At 37.5% G+C, this 23,098-nt stretch overlaps 1 protein-coding gene across 2 annotated transcripts in view; it reads right to left on the bottom strand.

Annotated features, from left to right (window-relative positions):
• Positions 1-23,098, bottom strand: part of PPP2R3B (protein phosphatase 2 regulatory subunit B''beta) — a 50,386-nt gene that overhangs the window by 3,482 nt on the left and 23,806 nt on the right. For both annotated transcript variants that reach the window (XM_009637657.2, XM_035892993.1), the window contains exons 2-11: positions 16,533-16,718; positions 14,709-14,812; positions 14,049-14,151; positions 13,245-13,319; positions 8,368-8,454; positions 7,811-7,967; positions 5,804-5,852; positions 4,448-4,537; positions 3,542-3,717; positions 52-170 (exon numbers count right to left, since the gene is read on the bottom strand). In XM_009637657.2, the coding sequence (XP_009635952.1) occupies positions 52-170; positions 3,542-3,717; positions 4,448-4,537; positions 5,804-5,852; positions 7,811-7,967; positions 8,368-8,454; positions 13,245-13,319; positions 14,049-14,151; positions 14,709-14,812; positions 16,533-16,718 (1,146 nt within the window). The remainder of the gene's footprint in view (positions 1-51; positions 171-3,541; positions 3,718-4,447; positions 4,538-5,803; positions 5,853-7,810; positions 7,968-8,367; positions 8,455-13,244; positions 13,320-14,048; positions 14,152-14,708; positions 14,813-16,532; positions 16,719-23,098) is intronic.

Consider the following 23,098-nt stretch of genomic DNA (forward strand, 5'->3'; position numbering starts at 1 on the left):
ATTAATTGTCAAACATGTAGCTAAGAGAGACTTCTAAGGCTTCACACTCACCCGCAACATAGAAAACTGATCCTTCTGTTCATGGTCAAGGTATTTCTCAATGTTGAAAAAAGTATCGAAAAACACATTTGTCAACTTACATCGCTTCAAATCATGCAGAGTAATTTTTCCTGTAAAGAAAATTATGAGATAAGATATTTAGAGCTGAAATTACCCTTTCTCCAAAAAAGCAGGATGTCACTGATGCTCAACGCAACGGGAAAGAAGCGAATAGATGAGTTACACACCTAGAGAAGCATCTTTCAAAGTGGACAAAAAACTTAAGTGTTTCAGATTCGTTACTTGCTTTAGCCGTCATCCTACTGTCCTTCATTATATTCGAGTGAGATGCAGTCTGCCACGCTTAGCTATTAAAAGCCATTTGAGCTAATTCTCTAAAAGCTTCCTCAAGAGATGGAAGTCTCCAGTGAGCTAGCCATTCCTTCCCAACCAGCGCTGGGGCAGCAGGTAGGAGTCTCTGGCAGTGGCCCTTTCTCTTCCCTGACTTGAAGAGCAAATGTATGACAGAGATGACAGCGTGTGAGTGTACTTCATACAAATGAATTTTTCATAGAGACTAGTTTGCTACACTCGTCCAGCCTGATCTATATTTACTGCTTGAGAGGAAAGCTAAGTGCTCAGATGTGTTTTGTTTGTTTTTTATACAGTGATACTTTAAAGACACAAATCAACAGATCCCTCAAGTGTTAGAAGTATTTGTCAGGTTGCTCAGAAATGCTACCTTGTTGCAAAGCTGAATATTAAGCTTCTGCAGAAAGACTGAAAAAGACCTGACATACAGGGAAAGCCAGATGGCTATCCTTAAAACTTCCCTTTATTGATTCACCTGAAATATGGCCAGCCTCCTGGTGTCAATCAAAGAGGGGCTAGCTGCAGATGTTATGGAGGAGTTCAATACAAGCCAGACTTAGAACAGTATTTCCTCAGCACACTGTCGCGGCCCCTAACAAAGTAGAACTCAAGGACATCAGAGGGAAGCAAAATCTGAATCCCATTTGGAAATGGTTGCCACACTTGTGTCTGTTGCCATCTGAACTGCCTTAATGTATTCTGCCTGGTTTATAGCTGGTGCTCCGGAACAACACAAATCCCTCACGGCACCTGTGTCGTATCTGTCAGACCCACACAGATGTCTGATGTATTGGGCCATCTCAAGTGGCAGCAACTCTCCACAACCAAGCAACTGATTTGAGTCCTAGTTATATAAGCTCCCAATTTAAGTTTGACACCTATATTTGGTTCACTGATTAGCTCTCCAGTCTCCATGTACTGCAATGGGAGCTTAGACACCCAACACTCATGTAGAAGCCTACGTTGTCTCTCAAAAGACCAACGAAGAAAGGATGAAATTGAGAAAAATGAATTCAGAAAAAATTAAAGAATTTGGTTTTGGTACACAGGGCATCCTGTAGCAGACTGTATCACAGTTTAGCCATAAATGTATGAAAGTGCATTCTTTTGTTTCAAATCTGCCAAGTGAAACATCATTTTATGTCACTAGTTTTTGTATAGGAAAGCAACAGAAGAATTTTTTTTTCTTAATCCACCTTTTAAACGTCACCGAGTTTTTATTTAAAAAAAACCCCCACCAACCCTTCACAACTGACTTTCATTTTCATTGCCCTAAATAACTCTATGGTCGGTTGTGTTTCACAGTCTCCTTTTATCATCTTCATGATATAGAACAGATACATCAGTCTTCTTTCATTTGAAATGCAGGACAGAAACGTTACCATAAATGTCAGCCTTCCAGAAGCACAACATACCAGACTGGAAGGGAACCCCTAAGTTTAGGAGGCTATTGTAGGCAACCACATAACAAATGCTTTCCTTGAAGCTTACTTCACCTTATCTCAAATGGCCCTCGCTCCTCGGGCATTATACAACACTGGTCTAACACTTCATTCCATTGATACCTAGGATCAAGCTTCCAGATGAAACATACTTAACAGTCCTTTTTCATTTACAGTTTTTTTTTCATCTGCCTTTAGAAATGTGTTTTCACCTAGCAAGTCCATATTAACTTGGTTTAAATAAGAATATGAAGCTTTAAGTTCTAGTTTTGAGCTATTTCAATTCCCTTAGCATGTGAAAAATTATGTCTCAATGAAAGACAGCTGCCTTTTAAAAATAAAATTAACTTTCTTGTAATTTAAATATTCTTCATGCTAGAAAGAAGGTGGGCAATAAGCAAGACTATTATTAACTGATTCTCTATCCATAATTTTATAGGCAGTGAACAGAACCACTCAACTAAAGTAATACTTGAAATTCAAGTATGAACAACTCAGTGCTTCATCTAGAAGAATATAAACATGAAACACTAGCACAGCATTATATTTGCTGAACAAAAGCATTAGATAAGATAGTCAACAATTTTCTTATACCATAAAAAAATAGCAAGTGTTAGGAGTAGCAACCTCTATCGCCTATACTATCAAACACTTCAAGAGCAAATACACAAGTTCTAAACTTATTGAAATACAGAGTCTGTACAGTAACAGCAACCAGACTGTATGCCAAGACCTTTTACACACTGAAATTCACGTTAAAAAGAATAGCCATAATAAGGGTTATTAGTGCTAACTGTGGTCAAATGTTGAGACATTAAGTTTAGATACAGGTTGACCTCAGTTGTGTTGAGTTCAACAAATCCCTGAAGACTAATTCACCGTGGCTGCAACAGTTTTATCAACTTGTGAGACAAATATCAGAAGCAGCATAGAGGTAAAGGCTATAAACATGCAAGATATCACTCTTCAACACCACAGTAATATATTTACCAAGGCATGCTAAAACATTTTTAGTATTGAGCAGCACGGAAGGGCAAATATGAAGTGAGCATCATGCTCTAGTCTTAAGGTTTTTTTCAGGTGTAAAATGTAAAGTCAAGTTTCATCAGCTAAAGATCATATATGTCAAATGAAGGAGGTAGAATGCAGGTCTACGAAGGTTCAAATGAATGCAGAAAGTAGCCAAAAACTAAGGGCATTTAGTATTTAGTTATTTTTAAGCCCTTTGACATTGACATGTATTTCATAAGGGCAGCTTAGGCTTCTAAACTAAAATAAGTCATTACGGATCTACAGAGACAAACAATGTTTAGAAACTGTTCCCTCTGAAGAAATCTCAATTAAATGAGTACTGGAACAGGCAAGAGGCAAGTGAACAGAACAGTCAAGAGCTTTTCCTGAGAGCATCACCTCAGCCAGATAGTGACAATATTTCATTTAAGACTAAACATGGCTACGAGCCCAAAACAAAATCCTACAAGGAATTTTAGAACAGCATATTAAATTTTAGTATGAAAATGAATGCCTGTCTGCTGTTGGAAGACGATTCAATTAATAAGCTCTAACAGACTTTAGAGAAAAGACAATCTAAAGGCATACTCTTTATATGACCAACTGAGTGCTCTTAAGGGTGCATTAACTCCTAATCCAGAGAAACAGACGTTACAGATGGAAAAGGATTTTATTACCTTCATACTGTGGCTTCACGAGATCCAGCATCTGGCACAAACAGTCTTCGAACGGCAAAGGTTCTATGGCCATGTTATCTAATTTTTGGCACTGTTCTTCATAAAAATACTCCAATTCATACATAGACAAAGCACCATCCCCATCCAGATCCATGCAGCGAAACCAATATTCAATGCTGAAATTCAGTAATGAAAGCAAAGAACTGTTTACACAAACATATGACAGAATTTTAAGAATTTATATTGCCTGTTCTAAAGGCTACACTACTTACAGATGCAAACCTAGACTTTGGACTACACTCCATAATGCCATAGGAAGTCATTGAACAACACCTCCTGTGGTAAGAGTTTCTGATGTTTGTTACGCCACACATTACTGCATTTGAAAACACGCTTGTTAGTTGTGGGTGGGTGAGGGATGAGATGACTAAAACATGTGGCTTTACATACAAACCTCTAGGGAGCCAATGAAAAATTGAACTGTGCATCAAACCCCAAGTTGTTCTTTCATATCAAACACACCAGTGAGACATCACCCAACACGTTTCTTATCAATATCCTACCGCTAATGCTAGCTGTATAGTTTCCCAAAGTCACTGGCATCATGAAACAACAGCAATTTTCTTTATCTACGCCCCTGTCTGTAAATAGGCCACACATACGGAACAACAATATTTAATTAGCCTCTTAGAAAAAACAAAATCATTAAAATAAATTTTTACAGCAGCAACAACAGGACACACTGAGAAGTAAGAATGATGCAAAGAACTGGGCCAGTTTTCCCTCTCATGTTTTTGTAGTTTAGCTTCTTCCATCAGAGTTCCAGCTGAGCATCAGTGGTCCCCATTTAAGGGCTGGAAAACCAAAAGCCAGTCTTTATTCCTGTTAAAACAAATTCATTCTTACCTAGTTGGTGTCTTCTTGTCCTCTTCAGATATCAAAAACCAGACAAAATCAGCATAGCTAATTTTCCCATCTTTTTGCGCTTTTCTACCTCTTCAAGGCAAATGAGGAAAAAGACAGAAAATTTATTTTAAAACACCTAGCTTTTACTAACCAAAATTAAGGATTATTTTTCGTGTTGCTATTAACTGTTTATTTATTCCTAAGCGATGCGGTGCTTGTAAGGTGACTACTTTGATAACTAAAGACAAGGAGCTTGTGTGCTCTGTTCCATTTCTACTGCGATGGGTAAAGAGGAAGGGAGCAGCTGAAAGAGGAAGGGATCACTCTGTCCAGAAGGACTTACAGCTTTCCTTCCTGGGCTTAAGTGTTAACAGAAGAGATATCTCAATTCATTTAAAAAACTTTCTATACAAATACACATGTTTTTTAGGATTTCTATTCAGGTAGAAGTGATAAGAACTTAAAACTGTATAGAACTCCACTAGCTAACAGTGTTGGCATGGAAATACAAAGATAAAAGTTAAATAAAAATGTTCAGGAAGTGCTTGTGGCAAGAACATAATAGTCTGTTTCTATTCTCATACGACAGAAGACAGCATCTACATACATTCTGAAGACACGGTCAACCTGTCTAGTAAGAAGTCAGGTAGGCAGTTCCCAGACATATCACATTTCATTCCTAACATCCATTTTTTACTGTTTTATCCTCAAGATATCTAGAAAAATATGGTATATATTTTGTCTTGCCTGAAAAAGCTCACATAAAGGAGTAAGGCCTAGACACATGCCTGCCAAGTGTCATTTCGCTCATTTCAGCTTTTATTATTTCTGTTTATCGGTCACTCTCTAGCCGCAGATACTGTGCTAACAAATTGTTTCAGAAATGAGTAAAATGCCATAAATACACAAGAGGAAGTCAGTCCAAGCGGGAAAAATAACAAATGACTTTCAAAAATGTGAATTAACTCAACTGGAGGCATTTTTGTAAATCTGTTGATGCAATAAGCATTGATTTTACAAGTAGTACTGAAAAGCCCAATTACCTTTGAAAACTTTACAGCTTTGAGGGATGTAAGAACAATAGTGCCAACATTTCTTCCCTTCCTCATTCCCATCCCTGCTGTACCATACAATATCCAATGGCAAATGTTCATATGGGTAAAGAAAGGAGACTAAAGAACTTGGACTAAGCCAAAGATTGCAAGAGCACTCTAGTACTACTAGAGTTTAAACTACAATACTAGATCCTGAAATTCACTGCTCCATTTCAAGGGGAAGGCATTTTTTTCTGGCAACATCACACAATCTAACAAGCAAATACTAAACTGGATTCAGATCAGCATACAAAAGAAGTACCTTGTTACTGCTCCTGAGAAGATCCGCTCTATCATCCTATTTGAAATCGCTGTGGAAAAGGTTTAAAATAGCGTCAGTTATATACAAGTTATTTTTGCTTTGTATTGTCTAGTTGAAGAGTTTACTGGAACCCTCTTATATGTACACATCTGTGAAAAAGATCAAGTGTAGTGCTCATTAATCCCTTTGAGTCCTCTTGGAGAGGATCACGTAACACAAAGTCTCCAAAGCAAAGCTGGAACCAACCAGCTTCAAATTCAGACTGGATACAGAAATAGTAGTGTAATAAAAGTAATAAAAACAGCTGATTAATAAGACAGCATTTACCAGTTCTTTGATAAGTAAATCACATTTTCAAGTGCCATTACATTTTACATGACCTTGGTTTTGGCAAAGAGCCAAAACAGAATTGGCACCTTCATACATAATGAGGATACCGAACTGATTCCAACATGGGTCTATTTCTGACATGGTTCTGATCCATGCTTCTATTCTGAAACCATTTCAGGGATTTTAAAGACATGTCTTAACTGAGCACTACCTCTGTAAAGGATATTCAATTTATCCTGAAGAATTTGTGGACAGTACTCAAAGCAGCACATGACACTATTCTCACAGAAGAATTAGTTCTCATTATTCTAGCTCAAGTATTTTTTTCAGCATTGTAGAAATACTGATAATTAAAGTAGGCGGTTAACCATTCAGACAGTTCATCTCTTCTGTACTTATGTTGATGCTACCACCGTATTATTCTAGTAAGGATGCTAGTCCTTACTTAATATTTATCCCCAGAATGGTAGGATAGCCAAGTTGTTTTGGACATATGTGCTGCTGCTGCTTCTTATCTACTTTTGAAACACTGAAGTTGCTCAGCCTTCTCAACAGCAGCTAAATAATATTTTCTTACTACAAGTGTTTGATCTAGCCCAATTTTAGACCAGTGACAGTATGAAAGGAAGGGATTGATGAAACCAGTTTATCCAATTTTGACATGCAAAAAAAAAAATAGAAGTTAAAGACTAAAGTTGGATTATATATATCCATATCCATTTTATGCTATTTAGTCTAGTTCTCGTTGGTTAAAACTTAACCAGCTGCTGCTTAATATTCCATGGTTTAAAGGATGCAAAACTAAATGGCAAGTGGCATTGCATCAGTTCTGCTTCCTTTCTATAGTGTACTAACTCAGCAGAGCAACACCATTCAAATGAAAGAAGCTTTCCTTCCTCAGTGTCCTAAGTGTAGTCAGACTTCAGTAGGCAAGGTTTCAGAAGCAATCAATCAGAACTGTGTTTATTCTTTTTAATGTGGGATAATATTCCATAATCACTTTGTGCTCAAGTAAGCTTTCTGGTCCTGAAGGGAATACTTTTAAGATGACAAAGGCCACAAAGCATCCAAAAACACCCTCAACAGTTCCACACAGGATAGAAGAAAACTTAAAATGGCTACAAGTGTGCCAGACTACAAAAGTCACAGTCGTTGTATATTGTGAATGCAGAAAATGTAAAGCTGCTAAATAGTATTAAAGCAAAGTGTACTGCAGCTGAGTTAAAACTTTAAAATAAGCAAAGTACCTGAATGTATGTTTGCCTTTCTTTTCTACTCTTTCCATACCTTGCTGTAAGAGCCATGCTACTTGAATAATATCAGTAAAATAGATTGTTTCCAAGATAACAACCCAAAACAGCCAAATGCAGCCATTTATAATATACCAAGACTTAAATAAATTTTTCTTCTTAGATCACGCCTACACACTTACAAACTTACTTCCTCCTCTACTTCTTTGCCAAGATCAGAATTCAAATTCAACATTTTCCTCAAATTTGGTATTGCTAGACACAAAGCAGTGTCACAGATTACTTGTCCTGCTTTATTTCACTGAGTCAGCAGGATCAGCTGTACCAACAGACTCATGAACACTGGCCTCAGCAGTTAACCACTTCCTCAGGTGAAAGTTTAAAGGTCATTTAATACATGTAAACAAAGGTGCGTCATTTGTCATACCATGATCATTATGTCGAGCTAAATCCTTCCGATCAATATAGAGGTCATGGTCTGTATCCAGCTCCCAAAATTTGCAATAGATAACATAAAAGTGTTCATATGAGAAGTACTCTGTCAGCTGGTTAATATCAGCTTCCTCTTCCAATAATGCCACATTCTATTATCAGAAGGATAAATAGAACATATTAAAAAATTTTCAAGACATTTGTTGAATGATCTGAGTTCTCATAACCAAGTTAATATCTAACTATTTCAGTGGAACAATTATCATCTTCAGAGACAGTGCACACCATGCAGCATGACAGCAAAGACTGAACACACAAGGTAGAAAACTAATGTGTCCATACAAGATGGAGGAGATCAACCAGACTTCTACAGCCCTAGATAAAAGATGACATTTAAACATACTCTAGTGTATGAGAATTAATGCAATTGAGCCTTCACTACTTTATCGAAAAGGAAGAAATGCTACTTATGTTACTCCCTTAAGCATTTAGTTAATGCAGTTTTTAAACTCATAGAAACATCTGTCTTGCAAAATTTTAGATGTTATATACCTGCAAAAAGTTGCTTTTCCTGAGCTCGTTACAAGTTATTTTCCCAGACCAGGATCTATTTACTGTATAGAATATTCTCTGTATAACCTGCAAGAAACAGAAAATGGAAAGGTGATCTTAGGTATGCTATCTAAATACCCTCCCAAACATTTGTCAATGACTTAGCTCAGCTACATTACAGAACTCCATCTTTCCCCTATTTCTATTCTTCTTCTTACTTAGAAGGTTGATGTTTCTCTTATATGTCATATTACCAAATAATTTCTAAATCTATATCTAAACTTATCGTAAGTCTTATTTCAATGCTGCACCACTGATATTTCACACAGCAAAGTTGCTGAATACTTGTATGCTATCCATAGTACATCTATTGGCAATTTCACTACCTCTTAGTCCTCCAGATCTGTAGGATATCATCTAATAAACCTATTAATGTATCTCACTACTTAGAATCATTAAGGTTGGAAAAGACCTCCAAGACCATCAAGTCCAACTGCCAATCCAACACCATCACGTCTACTAAACCATGTCCCGAAGTGCCACATCTACCCAGCTTTTAAATACCTCCAGGGATGGGGACTCAGCCGCCTCCCTTGGCAGCCCATTCCAGTCCCTGATAACCCTTTCAGTGAAGAAATTTTTCCTAATACCCAATACAAACCTCCCCTGGCACAACTTTAGGCCATTTCCTCTCGTCCTATTGCTTGTTACCTGGGACAAGATAGTTACACCCTCCTGTCAGGTAGTTGTAGAGGGGGATAAGGTCTCCCCTCAGCCTCCTTTTCACCAGGCTGAACAACCCCAGTTCCCTCAGTTGCTCCTCATAAGACTTGTGCACCAGACCCCTCAACAGCTTCATTGCCCTTCTCTGGACATGTTCCAGCACCACAATGTTGTTCTTGTAGTGAGGGACCCAACACTGAACACAGTATTCAAGGTAGGGCCTCACCAGTGCCAAGTACAGGAGCATGATCACTTCCCTACTCCTGCTGGCCACACTATTCCTGATACAAGCCAGGATGCCATTGGCTGCCTTGGCCACCTGGGCACACTGCTGGCTCATATTCAGCTGGCTGTCAACCAGTACCCCCAGGTCTTTTTTTACCACGCAGCTCCCCAGCCACTCTTCCCCAAGCCTGTAGCATTGCATGGGGTTGTTGCGGCTCAAGTGCAGGACCCAGCTCTTGGCCTTGTTAAACCTCATGCAGTTGACCTCAGCCCTTTGATCCAGCCTGTCCAGATCCCTCTGCAGACCCTTCCTACCCTTGAGCAGATCAACACTCCCACCCAACCTGGTGTCATCTGCAAACTTACTGAGTATGCACTCAATCCCCTCATCGAGATCACTGATGAAGATATTAACCAAGACTGGCCCCAGAGCTGAGCCCCAGGGAACACTGCTTGTGACTGGCCACCAACTGGATTTAACTCTGTTGATCACAACTCTCTGGGCCCAGCCATCCAGCCAGTTTTTTTACCCAGTGAAGAGCACACCCGTCTAAGCCATGAGCAGCCAGCTTCTCCAGGAGAATGCTGTGGGAGACAGTGTCAAAGGCTTTACTAAAGTCCAGGTAGGAAACATCCACAGCCTTTCCCTCATCCGCTAGGTGGGTCACCTGGTCACAGAAGGAGGACCTGCCTTTCATGAACCCATGCTGGCTGGGCCTGATCACCTGATTGTCCTGCACATGCCTGTTGAGTGCACTCAGGATGAACCACTCCATAACCTTCCCTGGTACTGAGGTCAGGCTGACAGGCCTGTAGTTCCCTGGATCCTCCTTCCACCCCTTCTTGTGGATACTTCAGATTTAAAGACCTATTTTTACTATAAAAATATTTTACTTCACAAATAAAGTCACAGAAATAGAATTGGGACTGTTCAAGGATCAGAGTACAGGGGATGTTGCTACTTCTGAAGTCTACAAATACAACAAATTAACATTTGACAGATATACTTCCTGCAGGTGCAGAGAGAATACATTTTTCCCCCATTTAATTTTATTCTATTTAAAGTTACTTAAAAAAACCTGATAATAGTTTTAAAAGGAGTACATAAATGTTTTCTAACTGAAGAACAACAAAAGCCTATGCAAGAAAGGTGACTAGTTCTTGTGCTATGACTGATATTGGAACCAGAAACAAGTCCGTTCAGCTGAGTATCCAACATGTTTGTTTAAATCAGTTTTACATGTACATTATTTTGGTAAACTCATCCATTCAGCATAATTTGCTTAGTTTTTGTTTACAAACATAAGACTTCAAAATACTTTGTTTCTTAACTGAATTCAGAATTCACCTCAATTAGTTTGACTTAAGTCAACCAGATAAACATTTCAAGTCAGCCATTCACCACTAAAAAAAAGCAGACAAAAATCTAAACATATTATGAACTATAACTGCTTAACTGGAGACTGATTATACCTGCTAATTAGCAAGACCAAATATTGCACGTGTAGCCTTTTGTTAAAAACACAGCAGTTACTAGCTAGAAGAACCATCCCTTTAGAAATCTTTTCCCCAAATAATACCTCTTCTAAACTAAAAACTTTATTATATGAATTTTTATTACTTTAGACTGTAATTACAGTAAATCAGTAGTTTAAACACACTGATCATTTCTAAATTACAAATAGAAGAGTAATTTATTCATTAAGGTTTAAAATAAAGCTTAAACTGTAGCATGCAGCAAACTCTGAAGCTCTTACTTTGAACAAGAGCAGCTGGTTCAATAAATCCAGAAAGGAGAATAGACTGGCCTACTGAAACTTAATTAGCTCAGTTCTAATTGTGAGTTTAGGGAAGGCCCATTTTTGGCTTATACTACAAAGCGATTTTTTCTAAAAAGGTTTTGCCTTAGCTTTGCAACTTAATCCATCTGCATGTCATTATCTCATCTGTTATACATTTAACTGGTCTAAAAATAAAACCAAAATTGAATGTTTGCTAAAGACAACTGGGAACAGGCTTAAAAACCAGTTTTCTAAAGTGAACTGAAGTAGAATATAAGCAAATTGTCAGAGATTTGCCGCCTTTACTGGGCTGCACAGTGGTTTGTCAGAAGGGAGAGGAAATGGTGCAATACAGATTACAATTTCAAGAATTCATAGCTCAGATATATACATAACATACTACATTTAATCTGCAAGTATCTCATTTGTCAGGGAAAAGGTTTTTAATATATTTCAGCTTCACCTTGGACATATGTACTTAACTTTACCAACCTACACTATAGCCTAGCAGACAGAACCGATTGCTTCCACAGTTGAACAACACTTACAGGACACTTGCGTCACTAAAGAGATGTATGTAATGTATGTATACACATATATACATATGTATATACAAACACAGCAGCAGAATGGATCATTTAATTTGTAACTGGAAGTTGGCACGAACAGACATTAAATCTTAACTGCAGTGCTTACAAAATCCTTTAGAGGAAGTTTCCTGTGGCAAGGTAAAAGCTAATTGAATACAGGTATGAAACGCCTTACTTCATCTTACAGAAAATAATTTATAATTATTAGTAATAACTTGCAGGAAAGAATTTTAGAAGGCTGTATTGGGCAACAGTTACTCCAGCCTAAAATATGACAAGAACAGGCAGAGAGTTCCTCCTGCCATTTCTTGATCTGCAGAACAGTATTCCGAATATTGTCACTATATTCATCACCATACTCGTTTACTTTTGGGATTTTTGATTAAACACTGATTTCTGTTGAAGACTACATTAAATTTGGTTAGTGAAGTACTGCCAGCACTTATTTATTCAATACTGCCAGACTTGGGCCTGCTCAAACAAGCTGTTCCTCCAAAGAAAAGTAACTGGAAGTGACAGGACCTTTTCCCTCCTACAGTCCTCCAGGACGGGCAGTAAGCTTTCACAATTTTAAGCAGAGCAGGCTTTGATACAACCCAGAATCCATTAAGAAAGAAAACTACTCACAGGCAGAACATTTCCTTCAGTCACATCTGACAAGAAAAAGTTCTGGGAGCTCATGTAATCATTATAACAAGCAGCAACACCTAATGCAGCGGGACATATTTGATAGGCTGGCAGTCTCTGTGAGAAGGATTTGATGAACCAAAACCAAGCGCTTTCAAAAAAGCTTCCACAGTTTTGGTCTGGGTCAAACTATAAGCTGCATAAAAGATTATCAACTCTGCATGGTTTTTGTTGGAGAATATTCATTAAGCTATTTTCCACATGCACAAAGAAAATGAACCGAATGTCATTTTGAAGAATTTTAATCTTTTGAGACTTCAGTGGAATCAGCTGTCTAGTCTACAGTTGAGAAAATTTAATGTCAGTGATTTTTCCCTTGGGTACAGAACGAGTACTTCAGTCACATACGCTAGGAAGAGAGAAATGGAACTTCTCATATATAAAACCTGCTTAGAAAGAAAAATCCCCAGAGAGGAAAGTGGCAAGCAGCTTCAATGTTACTTTTTTTTTTTTTACTTAATCCTGAACATAATCACGTTACTATAGGCCTTTCATTCAAAATTCCATTTAGAATCTTGACCTTATACTCTGGGTTTAATTAATGAGCACACTCTATTGCCACGATCAAGTGTTTAAGATAACAGTCTGTTCTTCGTTTAATGTTTATTAACTTATCCTACACTATTACAATTCAGTGTTTCTCTCATTAGTATTAAATTCAACAATTTCTTATAAATGTTAAGAAAAACTATGATGCTTAAGAAATTGAGACTTTCTTCACAAGATTTCTAATTATGTAGAAACAAAGACTGACAGCATACTCAACTTTTCTCAGGGGACAAAGATGCTTATACATATTGACTAAGGTTAGTCATTTTGATTTTCCTACTTAGTTAACAAAAAATAGCTTTTCCAAACAAAAATCACTTACTGTGGTAATGTACCGAGAATGAAATTCAGATGCTTCTTTTAAAAATGATAGGCCAGGATGACTATTCACCACATCCTACAAAAAAAAAAAAAAAAAAGGAATAACAATATCCCAAATGTTATTCATTAGTGACTATATAAAACAATTAGCACCGAGTATCACATCTGCCTCCTTAACCAAAACAGTTCAAATTAACTACCATAATCGTTAATGATAACTTCATTTGGAACATGCTTCATGTAAATAACACTAGTGACTTTTTAAAAATAAAGTTATATTTTAAAGAAGCCAGATAAACAAAAGCTTTCCTATATTTTAGATGGGATGAAGATTTTGAACGCTGCTGAAGCTTGTAACTCTGTGGCTGACTGATTCAGTAAAAGCTAATTTATGTTTTATTCATTCATTAGTAAAGGCGGTGTTTGCTGCTCTGAGAGAAACTACATTAGGTCTTGAATTCATATGCAACGTTTCCTATGCCTGCCAAAGGGCCTCCTTGACTTAGGTAACTTCAACCACTTTTCTAACCATAACAATTCCCTGCTACATGTCCTATTCCTGCAAGCAATTTTAAATCCATGCACCTTGCTGTAGCTCTCAAAAAGAGACCTCACCTTATATAAAATGATTAACTGTAAAATAAGTTACTCACTAGCATCTCAGTGGAGAATACAAAGTGAGTTACACTAATTATCAATAAACTTTAATGAAGACCATGAAAAAGTATGGTAAGTATGAAAAATCAGGGCTTTGCCAGCTCATCGTTTTGTTATTTTTCCAGAACTAGTTTCAGTTGCAATTTACTTGTAAAAAAGGAATGAAGTCTTCTTGCACCAAGTAGTTGCATCCAGGGTTCATTAGAAGATGAACAAACTTTGCAGCATCATCATAGCAGGTCTGAAGTATTCTGAAAAGTAAATATTTCCATGTAATATTCTACAGAGAAAATTGCTCATGCTACCTTGTACGGGCATCCTAGAGCAAGGCCTATGAAACTGCAACCACAACATTTAATTCAAAAGCTAATTACAAATCTCAAAGTACACTCCAAGTGAACTTATCGAAGCAGTACTGTCTCATACGTTTATGTTAAAGGAGGTGGGTACACCATGTTATTGATTACATGAAAAGTAATTTTTCAGTCAGAACTGGAAGAAGAACTAGGAAGAAGAAAAAGCATTTTGTCCAGAACTGGCTTCTGCAAGTTAGGGCCATGGTTTTAACTTTTCCCATAACAGCCAGTCATTTACCAAACACTTTAAAAATCTATAAACACCATAAATAAAGATTTGTTTGTTTATGTTAAAGTGATGATTTACTTACATTTTCCCAGGTACAGGTCTGCTGTCAATGGTCGATTATGGGAAAGTGTTTTATTCCCTTTATAGATGGGAACTCATTCAGAGCTTAAAATATCACATTTCAATTAAAAAATGCAGTACTTCTAAAAAGTCATCTACTTACTTCCGCCACATTGCAACAAATTTATGGACTGACACGTATCCTGTTCGTTCACCTCCAGCACAATAAAACAAAGGACCTTTCCAGTAAAGTGGGCATTCACAAGCCTAGAATTAAAGTATACATCGAGTCAGTTCATTGATTGCTTATCTGAGGGTTACTCCCTCATTTATAAATCTTTCAAAAATTAAATTTTACAAGTCTTAAGAAGAAAACATGAAGGCACAGTTTTTTTTTTAAACTGTTTCTGAAACCAACTGCACATTCCAAAATAATTAATTTTAAGCAACTGCTTTAGACTGAAATCCAAAAGTGGAAAGCAGGGCAACTTGCAGCATTGCCAATAGATGAGTGCAGTCACATGCCTGCTCTGTCCACACTCCAAGCAGCTGAACAGAGTCTACGCTAATAAGCTCCACTAAAGGGCTGGGTACCTTTAAGCTGAGCTCAAGACAGCACAGTTACACAATTTCCGAACTGCAGCAAGTTTACACTTGTCTGGTTCAACTCATCTGCATCCTGGCATAAGCACGCACATCTTCTATCCAATTTTCAGTAGCAGGCTAGCCTGCCCCGAGCAGCAGTATCTTGCTTCAGAATACCCAACAATTACACCTTCACAACTTCAGTGCTCCCACATATACCTGCAGTCCTGCTTCTGTGTCTGCTCCAAAATTCCTCAGTCATAACAGCTAAGTACCTGTCTCCCCTAAAACCGACTATGGCTTGGAGCAGTCAGGCACGCCGGCACCTCTGAGAATCTCATGTGGGTCTCAAATGAGATTGTGAATACTGCTAGGTGTGTAAGGTCACCGGAGCAAAAGGAGAGTTACTTCTCATTCAATAGTTTAACCAGTGCTTTAAAAAATAAGAAAAAGTGAGTTTGATGAATACTGTCTTTGGACTGGAAAGCTTCTCCCTGTACTTCAGGAAGGTGCCTTTCATCACTGAGTTGTAGGTGACTGGACCCTTCACACTTTCTTGCTGAAAAGGAAAGATCTCTTCTGCCTCTCCCCACCTCTATGTGGAAAGGAGCTGTGGAAGGCAGGAACCCTGTCATGCAGGTTAGCAGTTAACACTTCTGGTGAGTCAAACATGGAGTCTCTGAACCCCCAAGTCCTGCTGTTGTGAAAAGTCTTTTGTTTCTATTTTCTAGACCCTGGGCTTTAAATACAAACAGACAGGAACAGGGATGAGATCCTAAGAGTCATTACTTGCAGTGATATTTCAAGCATTGATTCAATATAACAAAATGGAAATTTAACTAGCTTATTGTCTGTTACACAGAAGCCCAAAAGTATTTGCTGCTTTCTAAACTCAATTTTGTTACTCTGCCATAACTCCAAATTACATCTTCAATAATAACTAGTGGGCTATAACCTCAAGTTACTAAACCATTCTGTCTTTCAGGGTCTTCACAATGGAGGTTCATGACACTGCCAAATGAGAAAAAACAGTGTGGATGCCTAAAACCAAAATGCATATTAACAGTGCTTTTGCCTTAAGTCTGTTGGTCAATATAGAACTCGGAACAACAGACAGTGTGACCTTCACTATTTGGTTGTCTATGCAACTAGAAAAAATAGTTCAAGTTTTGTTTTAATGTTTTGTTTCTTTTTGTAAGCAAAACATAGGGCCATTTGAGACATAGTTAACACAAAGATTTCCTCATATAACTGTGCAATCAACGATGCTGAATATGATGTCTTATTGGTACTACCTTGTAGGAAATGAAAACACATAATGCAAGAAAACAAAGCACGCAGAACTCGCGTTTCCTTTCCATAGGTGTACAGCACTAAAAGCAGATAGCCAGCAAGTTTCTACCTTGGCAACCTTCCCCATGTCTTCCAAAGTTGCCCTCTCATTTGGAAACTCCGAGAAAGTTCTCTCAATTTTGGCAATCACAGCATCTATATTCACTTTTTCCTTAGGACATCCACGAGGAAAATAGAAAGTTGGAATGTTTTGACTAAGTGATGGTGGCAAAGTTTCTTCTTTCTTTGTCTGAACCTAAATAGAAAAATACGCATTTGACAGTCAGGTACAATGAAATCACATATAACAGTCATCCTCAGATGACTTGAATCTCTTGGTATTACATGATACAACACACCTTCAAAAAGATTTCTGATGATAGGCTGAATAAGCTATTTAAGAATGAGAGCACATTGGAAAATTCATGAGTATTTCCAAAACCTGTCATTTAGAAAGATTTCTAGGATGTTAAAAATTTAATAAAAACAACTTCAGTCTTCAACATATCGAGTTTCAAGATTAATACACTAGACAGCTTCTTGGAGACATCTGAAATAACTCTGGTTATATTACCAGTTTTAGAAGAAAAAACTTCAACTTCTAGCTTAACAGACAGGTCATGAAAGAATTTGCTTTTGAAATATTTCTAGTTCTACAGCTTCAAACTTTTGAAATAAGCATGACAACTTTGTTACAAGCCATCAACCTGTTTAATTTAGTTACAGTGAAGATGGTTTGGGGTTTTTCTGATCCTAAAAAATGCTTCATTTCATAAAGGTATTAAACGATTCCTGCAGAGGGATTTGTTTGGTAAACTACACACAATTATGTCACGAGAGCTTAGAAATCTGTTTCTCAAGAATGTGATATACTGTACTGCTAAAAAAAAAAAAAAACATCAGTAACAAGACAAATTATTTATTTAAATGTATTTAGCTTCAGTAAAGAATTTACCAAGAGTTTCCAAAAGTCAGTCCAGTAAGGCAGAAAAACAAAGATAACAAGCGCAGTAACAACAGAGTTATGTGGCAACTCAAAACTGGCAATTAAACATTAAGTCTTTCATCCCAAGACCGCTGTTCAAATGTAAAAACAATGGTTAATGATACAGGGTGGCTCATCCTGGTGTTAAATATGTGCAAGAACCTGAATTCACCTCTCACTTCCAAACAAATTTGGGGTGGGAGAACAAAACCACAAAAAAACCTGAAACCCCAAAACCCAATCCTCATTTTACTCCTTATCACCTTTGTCAAAATGCCTGTAAAGATACCCAGCTTTCCTACCACAATCGAAATCCTTCCTTAAGTCAGTGAAGGAACTAGGGCTTACAGACAGCACATCTTAATTTGCAGGGTTCCAACCCAGGAGCCTTCACTGGAATGCTACACATGCTAAAAAAAGCCTGAATTAACCTTTCTTTCCCCTCCTCTGCATTTGAGCCAGTACTCCTGTTCACATCTGCAGAATTACCTCAACTAATGTTTATTACATAGAGTAGAAAGGCACCTCGACTCTGTGACACCTGAAGTCAATGTCTCTCATTTTCCAAGAATTCTGTAAATTACAACTTTTGATACCATGTCATTAGTTTAGTGGTCCAGCTAATGAGGCATGAGCATAGAACAAAAGTGCCACCAGGCATCAAAAATCCCTTCCAACCGTACACTTCCAAACTTTTGGGAAGAATGAAGATATCAACATTTTATTCTCTAAGTAGCGCTACCACCAGCACTATGAGTAACATATATAATTGGATTAACACCTCATTTCATTTTAGAAACCCAGCCTCAGCACTTGAGTAGAGCCCTAGCAGTTACCCTATGCAAAACCCGACTAAAGACCTGTTCCTTGGACTGGTACCACACAGTCTGACAGCTGGCATGCTTTTCAGCACTGGCAACCAAACCAACTTCTACTTAACAGAATCAAAAACTCTTATATTTGCTCCAAACAGTAAGGTGATTTTATTTTATTTCCCCTTTTCCCCATTTACAAGGTCTGCTTGGATTGCCACTTCCACATGAGCTGCTCAAGTTGCCACCGAAGCAGCAGCATTCCAGTTCTTCAGAGATGTCCCATGAGGTATGGCTCATCTGAGAAAAGGGTGTCAATTATGGACTAACGTCCCCTGAACTTTTCAGGTAACATGAGGTAAATCATTATTTCAGGAAAACCTTGTACAGACAAGCAAGGCATTTTTAAAATTCACAGCTAGGAAAATTTAGAACCTGAGATTAAAAAAAAAAAGTTTCTTTTAAAAGGAAAAGTAGGGGCAGAGGGAAGACTACATTGGAAAAGGCCCTGAGAGAAGACGACTCAGAACTGTTTGTTCATCAGAAACTTTGTATTTTCTCAAAAACTACTAATTTACTTCAGACACCTCAGAGTAACAATAAATGATTTCCATTAGCCAAGGTTAAAAGCTGTTCTTAAATGCATGTGGAGACCTCAGTTTGGGATTTGTGGGAAGAGCTACCCTAGTACGTGCAAATTCCTTGGGTGCTATTTAAAAGTTATAAAATAAAAGGGGTTTATTTATTTTTAATATTTTTATCTGTTGTAAACATGCTCCAGACCATGATTATGAGGAAGAAGTTAAGTAACAGATTCTGAATTGAAGACAGACATATAGGTAAAAAGAATTGATTTTTCTAAAATAAAAATGTTGTGTTTAAGCATGACTGAATTTGGCATGCTTTGTGTGAAAATATACAATATTTAATCTAAATAAATATAATATATATTTAATAAATATAATATTTAATTTAGATAAACAGTATATTCATTCAACTCTATAACCAAGTAGAGGATACGAACCTCTCACTGCAAGACAAAATAACTCTCCCTATATTGAAAGATGTTGCCCATTTCTATATGCTGGTTTCTCAAAGTCGGTGAAAGAAGAAACTATAAAAATGCTTCATTTGCATTAGGAAGTGTATGATCACTTCACAATCATTTCTGATAGATTTATTTGGTGCCTACATATAGGCATCTAGTGAGAATACCATCTAGGGCACAACCCAAAATGCCCTTGAATATTCCACGTGGTACCCAGCAGCCAGCTCAGAGCCCAGCTCTCACTCTGCATCTGCCACACGGATGTTCTGAGCACGCTAATGCTTCTTAAATGCCACTAGCAACTTGCAGCTGGACAACCAAATTGGTACTGTTAATGTCAGTCAACACAGGGATAAAGAGCCCGTACCAAAGAAACAGGTCATCCAAAACTATCAGCTCCAATTAATGCACTGGAGAGTCAGTAGTATATCCCCCTCTCTCTCTACCCACCTTCCCAAGGGCCAGGGATTCTCCTCTTCTCTCATCCCGAATCCCATCCAACAACCGAAAGGCTCCTTCTACAACTGAGGCTGCTCTGCTCTACGTGCTCTAATGAAGGAACGAGTAGACTGAAAGGGCTCAGAAAGCTCCATTGCTTTTATAGTTTCAGCTAGTGACTTCTGTAGATGCACATATTGAATAGCTGATGAAGACAGTCAGTTCTGTTATTTCAGGGCAACCAAAATGCACTGATTGCATGAGATTAAGCTGTTCTAAAATAAATTAGAACTTTAACCAGGGAATTTCTTCATTAACACAAACTGCTTTAAGTCTGCTAACACTGAATCTTTGAACTGAAAATCTACAGCAACAGTCTGTTACTCTTTTTACACAACTATTCCATTTCAGTGGTCAAGTTAACATTTAGAAAGTGATCTACATTTTATTATGGCTTTAAGTTAAAACCTTTAATACTGGTACCAGTAAGCTAAACTCACAAAAGAGATTGGTTTGGTAAGTAATGATTTTCATTGTAACTTGCCAAGAAATAGAACAAAAAAACAAACCAAACATGCTTGGAGGTAAGTATATCAGCTGTATAAGCTTGTAACTTACACAAGCAGATGTGTGCTACAGTGTCAGGACTGAATGGTGCATTAGCCTTTGCAGTAAATATATGTAAAGTACAATACAACTACAGATTCTGGAAAGTTGCCACTGAAGTTTAAGTTTTATGTAAAATATGTGACATGAGGATTCCTTGAAAACTTCTTGTTTGTAATAATGTAAACAAACTTACGTAAGATTTGTCTGTAAGAGAATTTAAAAAACCTTTAATACATAACCAGTTTTCATTCTTGATATATACAGTAAAATAAGGACTGTCTGCAGTTGCCCAACGCTTACTTGCCTTGACTTTTATAAAGGAGGAAGTGGAAATTTATATCCCAGTGGTGTCACTGTTCAACAGGAAAATTTCCCATTTCGCAATTCTCCAGATATTTTTCCAACTGTTGCCAGTGAATGGAAAATAAAACCGTTACCATAATTACAAGATAGTAATATGTTAGTAAATACCAGAGAACATGGATACAACCTCACTCTAAAGAGAGAATTTCAGTCTTCTTGCTAGATAGTTGTCTTATCTACCAACAGATGAGCTGCACTCAGCAGTTAACTTGGTTCTAAGCAAAAGCAAAGACAGCGGGGATTTTAAAATGAGGTGCCCTTTCCCTCCCTCTCAACTGAAAGAGCTGACACTACGATGGAGTTGTTCAATGAGAGGATGTATTTCCGAAATAAAAAGGAAGGGGGTCATTGTTCCCAGATGTTTTAAGACTGCATACTCAGTCAAGTCTAGATTTACATCTGCACATAGACTACCACCCAGAAGCACTGAACCCCACAAGGGGTTCAATATGTGGATTCAAATGCAAGTGAAATCTCAATTAAAAAGGACTTGCTGGAAAAGGAAACAAGGTAAATAGGTTTATGAATGTAATATTTTTTAGACTGCTTACTGATTAAGACACAGGTTCATTCAACTGAGTTGATATTTGCATCGTTTTGACATGACTACAGAAAAAGATAACTTCATTCAGAAATGCTGATGCTTTCTAGTATCTGACAGACACCAACACGTTATGCTTGTTTCTCTGAAAGAACATTTAAAACATATTTACAGAGTTAGTGTTCAGCTCTTGCTATATTATTTAACATGAATTTCCATAAGTATGTCCCTATTAGAAAAAAGTCAATGGAATACATACAACAGGGTCAAGACAATACGACCCCAAAAAATTCTACCTCACACTTATGGCCAACTTCACACTAAGTTTTTACTAAGAAGTGGTACACCACAATCCCAAACAAAAAATGGCATTAAATACTGAAAATACTATAATGAGATTTTTACCTATCAAACAGATGAAAGTTTGGTTCAAATCCTTAGTATTTTTAACCAGGGAGTTAAAAAAAAAATAAAATGTTGCAATACTTTTCAAATGTGCAATGCGTAAGTTAATCTAGTTCTTCAGTAGACTTGGTCTTCTATTCTTATCTATCGCACTTTATGCTGACATTACCTGGGTAAAACAAAGTGCATAATAAGCTAAGAGGATTTTCTGCAGAGATATGCCATTCAGCCTTTTAAATCCTAATATCCCCGCAACTACTCACGTAGAACGCTTATAAACCACCCAACAACAAAAGCAGATACTGCATGAAGTTCCCTGATACACAACAGAAAATGGAAGTCAATGTGGAGACTCAAAGGGCAGTAAGACGGTAGTGACGAGACCCAAATGCTGTTCAGCAAATGAATTTGGAAATTCTAAGCTTATGTGACACTTTTTTTTAAAAAAAAAAAAAAGTCTAGTCTCTCCTTTATTAAACTCAGTAAGTTCTTACCGGATACAAGGTGTCCTACAGTCTATCAAAGTTGAATGGTAATTGTGAATGTAAGAAAGCATCATCAGTAAGCAGGCTCGAAAGGTGTGCCTGACCAGCCTTCCTGTCTCCCTGTTCTTTTTATAGCCATCGGTCCAAGTCTGAACAATAAAGTCTCAGGAATATTTCTGCTCTAACTTACTATCTCTCTGATTGCACTGTGAAACTCACCATTTCCCTCCAGATAAAACTACTGATCATGTCACTTGCTAATGGAATTTAAATCTTGAAAACACCAGGTAAAAGATTTATGCTAGTATTGTAAAGAAAAGGGTTCAGTCTCATTTGGAAGGAAAAGACCTAAATTTAGAAAAACGTGTTCCAACACCTCAAACATTTCAGCATGTTAAAGTGCCTTCAAAAATCTGCTTCAGGATAGGTAAGGTAAGCTTACTACCACAACTTGCCTCAGGACAAGCCCAGAGAAACATCTCTTCTGTAACACCAGCAATCTTGACCTTGTGGTAGACATTCAGATTTCCAACTATTTAAGTTAAAGAAATTATGTTTTCTTCTTGTTCTCTGTATGCTCTTCATTAGCCTCTCTCTAGCCACACTAAAGAGACAGATTTATTACTGCGAGAATACACTGACTGTACCACTTCCCATTCAGCTTGATATGCTTAACAGTATTTTTTCCTCTGTGAAAGATGATCCTTTGACAACTTTAAAGATTTCAAATGCTGGTTTGTTTTGGTTTTTTTTTTTTCCTCCAAGCTAGTTTCTTTAAAATCTAGCTATTGCCCTGAAAAATAGCTTGAAAACAGCAATTTCATCTGAACACTTAATAACGAAGTTTCACAGCACGGCATAAGACAAGCTTCCCAAGTCTTATGGGAAGCCTGTGTCTTCCCCCACTCCCGCATACAGAGTTTACTGAGCCGTGTGGCAGTACTAGCAGT

The sequence above is a fragment of the Egretta garzetta genome, unplaced genomic scaffold (genome assembly GCF_000687185.1).
Source record: "Egretta garzetta isolate BGI_Z169 unplaced genomic scaffold, ASM68718v1 scaffold370, whole genome shotgun sequence".
Lineage (NCBI taxonomy): Eukaryota > Metazoa > Chordata > Aves > Pelecaniformes > Ardeidae > Egretta > Egretta garzetta.